At 32.0% G+C, this 10,144-nt stretch overlaps 1 protein-coding gene and 1 long non-coding RNA gene across 2 annotated transcripts; both read left to right on the top strand.

Moving 5' to 3' along the window:
- Positions 4,521-5,225, top strand: LOC107633845 (uncharacterized mitochondrial protein AtMg00810-like). The gene has a single exon (XM_016337443.1). The coding sequence runs from the start codon at positions 4,521-4,523 to the stop codon at positions 5,223-5,225; it is 705 nt and encodes a 234-aa protein (XP_016192929.1).
- LOC110269852 lies at positions 8,631-9,237 on the top strand. Its single transcript, XR_002358607.1, has 2 exons — positions 8,631-8,890; positions 9,000-9,237. It is a non-coding gene; the product is annotated as an uncharacterized LOC110269852 (long non-coding RNA).

The raw sequence follows: 10,144 nt of genomic DNA, 5'->3' as shown, positions 1-10,144 counted from the left end.
AATGATATTATTTTTGTTTGTATTTAATATTTCTATGTTATTTAATTAAGTTTGTAAATATTAAATTTAATAAATAATATAAGTTTTAGTATATTATTATTTTATATTATATTTGTTTGTTGATTAGTAAATAGAGAAATAATATAAATATAAATTCCATTAATTTTTGGAATTCTTTGTTATAATAATGTGATTATTTTTTATAGATTTAATAAATAATTTAAATGTTAACATTAATGAATAATTTTTTATTTATGAAAATAAATAAATATTATGAATTTATAAAAAATATTTGTTCAAGTATTTGTTATGATCGTTATGAAGGATAATAATATTTTAAATTATTAAGAAAAAGTGTCACACATCAGCGGTCTCTTTCTTTTTTTTTTTTTTGGTTTCCCACGGTATCCCCCAATCCGGCAGGTCAAGGACTAATCCGTCACGGTACTGAGCTCCATTTAAGGGTTTGTCGCTGGCCAATTGGTTGCTGCATGCACAAGGCGGGATTCGAACCCCCAACACTTGCTTAAGCGGACTAGTGAGCTAACCACTAGACCAACCCAACTTGGTTAGCGGTCTCTTTCTTTATTAGGGCAAAAGCGATAGGCAAAATGTTCTGGTTATCATCTTGTACAACAGCAACCAAAAATACACTTTTATATTTTACGTAAAGGTGTGTGCCATCAACCTGAACCAGAGGCTTACAATGCTTGAACGCTCTAATGCACGGGTTGAAACTCTAAAATACGCGATGAAGTATCCTGATACCATTCGCTTCCTCACTCCCGTTGTACAGGAGTTGTGTTTATATTTGGACAATTAAGTCAGACATCTTCTGAACCATGATCGAGAACCACCATGGCAAAACTTGATAAGAATCTTTTCAACCACCAAAAAATTTGGCTATGGACTTTTGTTTTGTCAACCAAGCCTTTCGGTAACTGATGGTGTAATTAATCCTTGACTGAACTTTCGCAATTATAGATTTTACCTTGATGGACAGGTCGGTCTCAACCAATGGCTTTATAGTCTCAGCAACTGTATCCAAGTTCAACTAGGAATGATTCTGTGAAATCGTTTCCATAGTGTACGTGTGCTTACCTTGTATCTGCATATGTCCCAACAACTTTTTTTCCATATCAAGCTGGCTCGGATAAGCCAATCGCACCCATGTCCATACGTCTTGCATTTTACATAGAACGTTTGTGGCTCAGACTCTTGGTGTCGATCCTTTTGCAGTAACTGTCACTCTTGGTGTCGATCCTTTTCTATGGCCATAATCTACAAAAACAGATATGGCTTTCTTATTGGTTCTATTCCTTCTCCTCTAACTGATGATCCTCTGTTTTCAACATGGGAGCGTTGCAATAATTTGGTGTTGTCTTGACTATTTCATTCTCTCTCCCTCTATTATCCAAAGTGTTGTTTATTTTTCTACTGCCCCTTCTATATGGACTGACCTTAAATAACATTTTTTCCAAAGTAATTTTCTTTGTATTACAGAATTACAAGAAGAAATTTATGCTCTTAGACAAGGAAATCAGTCATTTACAAAATTTTATACCTATTTGAAGATATTTTGAGAAGAGCTTGATAACTCATGTCTTCTTCCCGTCTGTAATTGCCCAGCCAAAACACATCGCTCACAAGATTTTATCATTCGATTCCTTAAAGGTCTTGATAAGCGTTTTTCTCTAGTTCGATCACAAGTTCTTCTTCTTGATCCTCTTCCATCTGTCACCAGGGTGTTCGCTCTTATCGTTCAACACGAACGTCAACTTCAAAATGCATCTGGAATTTTGGACGATCAACGAACCATTGCTGCTGCCGTAGAAGCTCGTCATCCTCCTTTTGGCCGTGGTCGTGGGTATGCCTCTTCAAACCTAGGACGCGGCAGCGGTGGTTCCTCAAAGGTTTGCTCTTATTGTGGTAGAGGGGGCACACCGTGGATGTTTGTTACAACAAACATGGCTACCCTCCCAGCCACCCGCGTCACCCAAGGAGACCACGATTCCTTGACCGTGCCTCTGCCTCCATTAATGCCGGCGTTGTGCCGACACCATCTCCTGGCTCTCCCACACCGCCAGTTTCTTCTCATGTCTTAGTTCATGAAGAAAGGACTCCTCATCAAAGAACACACACAGAGCAGGCTTTGGACTTTACTCTAGCTCAACACAATATCCTTCTAGCATTTTTGAAAAAGGCTGAATCTCAATCTTCAGACAGCAAGAATAAAAGCTTCTCACCCTCCAACCAAATTAGGCTTCTTTCTAACCCAACTTTGGGTACCCATTATTTGTGTTCATTTCACACTTATTATATTTTAAATAATTTTACTGCACAAAATAAATTTATAGGCACTTGGATCATTGATTCTGGTGTCACGGATCATATTACCTCCAATTTATCTTGGTTCATATCTTTTTCTAAAATTAATCCAGTTACTGTTCATATGCTTAATGGTTCTAAAGTTACTTCTTTTTATGAAGGTGTTGTTAAATTTTCAACTTCATTAACTCTTCATGATGTTCTTTACTTACCCCGCTTCTTTAATTTTAATATTATTTCTATTTCAAAAATAACTTCAATGATCAATTGCCAACTTACTTTTTCACACTCTTCTTATTTCTTACAGGACAACAATTTGAAGATGATTGGTTTGGGTAGCATGAGATAAGGGTTGTATGTCCTTGAAACCTCTATCACAACAAATAATCCATTTCCTGCTCATACAATAAACACCACTCATTCAACACCCATTTCACCTTTCAATTTATGACATTTTCGTTTAGGACATCTTTTTGGATAAAGATTAAAATTTTTACATAGACAATTTCCCTTTATTTCTATGCCTCATGATAAGCCTTGTAATGTTTACCATTTTTTCAAGCAAAAGAAACTTTCATTCTCACCAAGTTTTAATAATGCTAATGTAATTTTAAATTATTGCATTTTGATATATGAGGACCGTTTCGACAAAATTCAATCCATAATCATAAATATTTTTTAACTATTGTTGATGATTTTAGCCGTTTTACTTGGGTAGTTTTATTACAATCAAAAAGCGAAGTACAAAATCATGTCAAAAATTTTATTGCATTAGTCGAAACGCAATTTAACTCCAAAGTTAAGTATATACGTTTCGACAATGGACCGGAATTTCTCTTACATGATTTTTTTCTTCAAAGGGCATAATTCATCAACGTAGTTGTGTTGAAACACCCGAACAAAATGGGAGAGTGGAATGTAAGCACCAACATATTTTAAACGTAGCTTGTGCTCTCATGTTCCAATCTAATTTATCTCTATCATTTTGGTCTTATGCTATCAATCATGCAGTTTATTTAATTAACCGAGTCCCTTCTTCTATAAATAATTTTAAAACTACTTTTAAAATTTTATTTAATAAGTCTCCTAATTATAATGATATAAAGATTTTTGGTTGCTTATGCTATGTATAACTCTCATGACTAATTATTCTAAATTTGATCCAAGGGCAAAAAAGCTGTATTTTTTGGTTTCAAACATGAAATTAAAGGGTACATTATTTACACTTTAGAAAATAAAAAGTTTGAAATGTCTAAAAACATTATTTTCTATGAAATGGTAATGCCTTTTATCATTAGTACTAAATCAGTTTTAAACATACCAAATTCACACATGTCCAAAACAAAACAATTCCATGAAATACCAATCAAACAACTCATTTCCCTTTCCATTGGGCCTGAACCATTACCTATTGACCCACCCATACTTCATCATCAAGTTAATACACCTCAGTTCATCTCTTCTCCTCCTTCACAATCCTTAACCTCGTCTCCTGCTTCCCAATCAGACATAATCTCTCCTACACCGTCTTCAACCATTTATCCTACCTTCCCTCCTTTACAATCCTTAATCTCGTCTCCTGCTTCCCAATCAGAAATAATCTCTCCTACACCGTTCTCAACCGTTCATCCTACCATCCGTCACCGTCTCCGTCATAAACATCCCCCATCGTCTCGCTGACTATATTTGTGGCTCTTCTCTCACTACTCCAATTCCACCATCTTCAACTTGTAGGTATCCTATTTCTTCTGTTCTGTCTCTGACCTCTCTTTCCCCTTCTCATCAGAAATTTATTTTATCCTTACATTCTGAAATTGAGCCAAAATCTTTTCAGGACGCCAATAAATATTCTCATTGGTGCAGTGCTATGAAAGCTGAACTTGTTGTTCTGGATTTGAACCAAATTTGATCTATTGTGGATTGTCCTCCTGGTGTAAAATTCATTGGCTGTAGATGGGGTGTATAGGATCAAGCGTCGCCATGATGGTTCTGTGGAACGTTATAAGGCTCGTCTCGTAGCAAAAGGATTCACACAAACAGAAGGGGTGAATTTCTTGGAGACTTTTTCTCTTGTAGTGAAACCAGCTACAATCTGACTTGTATTAGCTCTGGCTTCCATAAAGAGGTGGCCTATCCATCAACTAGATGTTAACAAGGCTTTTTTGCATGGAGATTTATCTGAAGATGTATACATGACCTTGACTCCTGGAATCAGTTCTAGTCATCCAAATCAGTGCTGTAAACTGATGAAATCACTGTATGGTTTGCGCCAATCAAGTCGTATGTGGTATGAAAAATTATCCAAACTTTTAATTTCTTATGGTACCAGCAGCCTCTATCTGATTACAGCCTTTTTGTCAAATTTTATTGGTGCTAAAGTTTCTATTTTATTGGTGTATGTTGATGATATTGTCTTCACTGGCAATTCTATTTCTGAGATGACTACCATCAAATCTATTTTAAATCAGCATTTGAAAATCAAAGATTTGGATATTCTTAAATATTTGTTGGGTATTAAAGTTGCTCATTCTGCTCAAGAAATTTCTTTATCTCAAAGAAAGTATTGTGTTGATTTATTGGAAGATTCTGGTTTGTTGGGTGCTAAACTAGCATCTGTTCCCATGGACAATTCTACAAAGTTGCATCAAGACAGTAGCCATTTACTTCCTGATCCTTTAATTTATCGTCGTCTTGTTGGCCGCCTCCTCTACCTTACTATTACCTGGTCTGACATTACATACGCTACGCAGCAGCTTAGTCAATTCATGGCTTTTCCGACTGAATCTCACTTTCATGCAGCAAATCGGGTTTTGAGATACTTGAAGTCTAATCTAGGCAGAGGTATTTTCTTTCCCGTGACTCTTCTGTTCACATATGTGGATTCAGTGATTCTTTAATTATTGTTCACATATGTGGATTACTTGAAGTCTAATCTAGGCGGGTTGTCCAGATACTCGTCATTCTTTAACTATTGTTTCTTTTTGGAAAAGTCTTTGATCTCTTGGAAAACAAAGAAGAAATCCATTATTGCCAGGTCTTCAACAGAAGCAGAATACAGGACTCTTGCAAACACCACCTGTGAGCTCCAATGGTTGATCAATATGCTGCATTTTCTTCAAATTCCAACTGATCGCACTCCTATTCTTTTTTGCGATAATCAGAGCGCTCTACACATTGCAGCAAATTCTATTTTTCATGAGCAAACTAAACACTTGGAAGTTGATTGTCATGTGGTCTGTCAAAAGGTTCAAGTTGGAATGATGAAACTTCTTTCTGTCTCTTTTTCAGGACAATTGGCTGATATCTTCACTAAGCCATTGTCCCCTCATCTCTTTTATCTTAATCTCTCAAAATTATTAGGAGTTCTTGATATTTTTCTTCCTCCATCTTACGGGGACGTATTAGAACAATAATAAGTAATTGTGTTAGAGTAATAATAAGTAGTTGAGAATTAGTAGTTGGTAACTAAATATTTATGAGGTTAATTTAAAAGATTCTTATAAATAATATGACTCTTTATCATGTAAACAACAATTTTAATACATATATTCTATTTTTTTATTTATTTTTTTTTTTGTTATCGAGTACTAGCAGCAGCTAACTCTGAATTGATTGTAGCTTCTGTTCTAATGTGTGGAACAATACTTTGTATACCGAAATATTGAATTCATTCTAATACAATTCTTTTTTTTTTTATCCCTTCTCTCTTCTCCTCTATACTCATTCCTATTCTCTATTGATTCAATTTAATATTCCCTTCTCTGCATATACAAATCTTCACACTCATCAATTAGTTATCGATTATTACATTCATAAATACTTGGAATATTATTTTCAAATGCAGAACTAATATGAATTTATGTTTTCAATAAAAATATATTATTGCTATCGTTCTCTAAAAGTGAAATATGAAGCATAATTAACATACACTGTTATTTTTTACGAATAAAATACACGATACCCTTTTGAAGTGAAAAATAATATCTTGACCTTGGTGTAAATATATAACTATATAAAGAAATAAAGCAAAATGAGGGTACAACTAGAAAGGTTTTTTCAGTAAAAGAAATGAAGAATTCCACCAACCTCTTATACGGCTTGAAAGAAATTAAAGTGCCACCAGTCAAACATCGTATCCACATTAATTTGACTAAGCTACACACTTTTGTTGTCGTGTGCGTGAAGTTAATTAATGGAGTATTTTCCAGTTAAATTAACGCAAAATTTCTATATATTCCAGAATTCCACATCTTAATTAATAACCCTCTACAATGAGTAAGTAGTTGATAATTTTTTTTTAAGAAAAAAAAGAAGGGGTGAAAAAAAGTGTTTGCTTTAAACTTGTATCATAAACAAAATCAAATTTATCCTAGCTACATACTATTAAGTTAATTAATTTAAGAATACCATATATCAACCTCGACTTTAGGTCTTTCCCAAATTAATTAAGAATAATTATTATCAATCACATTATGTTGATGTTAACAACCCTGGACTGGAATTTGGAGACACATATTAGCCATTGTCCGGAGTAAAAGGACTAAAATGCCACTACTTAAACCATTAATCACTTTCTAAATTCTCACGAAATACGACGAGCAGGTAAAAGTCGGTGGTGGTCTTGCGGCCTCTTAGGCCCACTTTATTTGTTATAGTTTATGAATTTTATTTTGAATAATATAGGTATAGAGAAATTTCGTAAGTGCATTTGACCTGTAGTCAGGATGGATCTAAAAATGTTATTATAAGGTCAATAATATATATATAATATTAAAAATTATGTAAAAAATTATATAATATAAGATGTATTATAAAAATATATTAATAGAAGATATATTTTAAAGTATAAAAAATATGTGTATAATTTTTACTAATGAAATGGTCAATTCTTTGTATCATAAAATTTATCGATAATAGAATTTGTATCAAATTTTTCAGCAATTTTCTTTTCAATATAATTAAAAGAAATTAGTAAGAAATTTATTTTTTATTTTGTTTCTGAGTTATTTTTCTCTTAGTTGTAATGGTTGAAACAGAAAGAATTAATACCAAATAAATCAAAAAAGATGCTCACAAAAAGAAAAAAAAAATTACTTTTCCTCAATTCTCCCAGTAAAACTATAGCACAAAACTAACATTCAAGATTCTAAATCTGAGAGAAGAAAACTTAAAAAATAAAAAAATAAAAACTAGTATTAGAAATATAAAAAAGTAAGAATTTATATATAGGAAAAATAAAACTTAATTAATTATTTGCATTTAGTTAATAATTTTTTATGCAAATGGACATTAGAAGAGAACTTGTAGAAGCAACCATTGGCGATGAACGCGCCAACGCGGTATATAATCGCAATGCATTAAATTTGAGCCTCTTAAGCCTCATCTGCATGACTTGGTCAGTTGGTCTTGTGTGCCAATGAAAAGAGTTGGTCCATGTGTGAAAGAAGAAAAAACAAAACAAAACGAATTGAAGATACAAAATGGTGATCGGAAAAATTATATCGTTGTTAAAATATATTTTATATGTAACTTTGAAATTTTGAATGTGTAATAACTTTTTAATTTTCAAATATATGCGACATTTTATTGTTTCCCCGACAGACAAAAATATATATTATTAGAGGAACGCATAGATAGAGGAATTGTTAATTAAATTAAGAGAAAAATTCAAAATTGTTCCTGATAATTATCTCGAAAGACAACGAGATTTTTGACAAAAAAAAAAAATCAATCCGGTCCCTAATAATTACCTCGAAAGGACAACGAGATCTCTATATAAAAAAAGTCAATGTTATTTTTTTTGGCACAGATCTAATCAATTCCTAAAAAAAAATATCAGGAACCGAATTTAGTATTTTTTTTTTCTTGGAGGCCTCATTATCCTTTCGAGATAATTGTCAGGACCAGGTAGGTATTCACTCACTAATTAATTAGTGTAGTTAACTAGATATATAGTTACCCGTGTCCGTAGCGCGTATTAGGAGTAATATTGAACGTTGAAATCCTTGCTTTTTAGAACTTATTTTATTAAACTTCAATTCGTTAAATTTCTTCTGAACTTTACATGACGGTTTTTGCCACGGTTTGGGTGTGACGACTCACATCACCGCGGATATATCCTTGTGCCACAAGCTACATTTTTCGCGCAAACTAAATCAGATAATTCAATTTGTAAAAATGAGAAATGTAATATGAAAACAAAAATTGATAGAAATTTCTATGTAGATTACCATGAATCACTTGGTAATTTCGGTTATTGTGAACAAGGAATTAATGTATAGCACCCCCTATAAATACAGGATTCTCATATTGTTATGCTTCATCGATCATCAACATTCATAAGATACATATATCCACATTCCAAAAACCAATACCAATTATATATATATATTCCGAAAACATACACATAATAATGAGTAACCAAAGCATAAGCATTCAAAAGGTTCTGTGCCCTGTGAAAAGGCCACCTCCTACTAATTCAAATCCTCCTCCAAAACCTGTAAAAAAGTTGCCAACTATTCAAGATGCTTTTGCAAGAAGGAGCAAATCATAATCCCACTACGTACTTATTATTCCAAATTAAAAGCTCCTTATGAATAATTGTTTGGTTTATATTCTTATTTATTTCATCAGCATACTAATTTCTTATAGTCTTTGATTTAATTTTGTAGGTTACAGATTCAAGTGTGCTTTTGGTGAATGAAGCAATGCAATTAAGTACGTACCATGAGGAGGATATATGTAGTAGTCTTATTTGTTTATTTTATTTATTTGTTGGTTTGACTTCATATACATTTGTTAAAATATGTATGTGCTTCTATCTCCAATAGTTGTACTTTAATTTAATGTGTTTCTCATTGTAAACAAGTGAGAGTTATCTTAGTAATAAAAATGTGATGATATGCATTTGTGCGGTGTTAAACCCTAAACCATACTAACTAATAATTGAGGAAATTTTGCCATATGAGAACGTTGAATAATGTAGAACTTAACATTATAATAGCTTCTCAAAAGTCTATCTATTACCTTATGAGAAAATGTGGGGACTTAGAGATAGAGAAGAACTTGATGAAGATTGCCTTGTTGTTGTTGTTGTTTCGTTTCTAGGATTTAGCTTGGTAGAACGTTTTTTATGACAACAAATACATAAATTATATTGCCCATGTTGAATAATTGGGTGTTTGCTTTTTCGCATATGAACAATTACGAATTTGTTTTCTCAAATAGAATAATTGGGGACTTATTCTCTGCTTCTTTGATTTTGAATTTTTGTTCATTTATAAGATTATTAGATTAATTTATTTGATTTTAATCTTTCTATTGAAAAAGGGTATTTTTGTCATAACAATAAAAAAGAGTTATTTAACTTTTTCATTAAAATAATCAAAAGGATGTATTTGTATTTTTAAAATTATTTATAAATATATTTTAAAGTATATGATGATATGATATTTAAAAAAAAAATAATGACGAAGATAAATATAATTTAAGTGTTATTTTTCATTCGCTTACATTTCTATCGTATCAATATATATATATTCTATCTTATCGATACATATAAATTAATTATCGTACTAAAACCAACTCCTAATTAATTACTTAGATCATCTTGACATAACACATTACATGGAATTAATATTTCAATACATATTGTCTGTAGTAGGTATAATTTTTTATTAAATATTTTTTAAAAGGAGTAATAACTAACTCGAAAAACAATTTTTGATACTCAATTCCAGTCAACTTCATTCTTAGTTTTCTTTTTTCCAATATTACTTTTAACACAACTATAATTTCACTCATCATTGTTATTGTT

The sequence above is a fragment of the Arachis ipaensis genome, chromosome B03, assembly GCF_000816755.2.
Source record: "Arachis ipaensis cultivar K30076 chromosome B03, Araip1.1, whole genome shotgun sequence".
NCBI lineage: Eukaryota > Viridiplantae > Streptophyta > Magnoliopsida > Fabales > Fabaceae > Arachis > Arachis ipaensis.
Note: the sequence above shows the minus strand (reverse complement) of the source record. Positions and strands in the feature narration are given on the sequence as shown.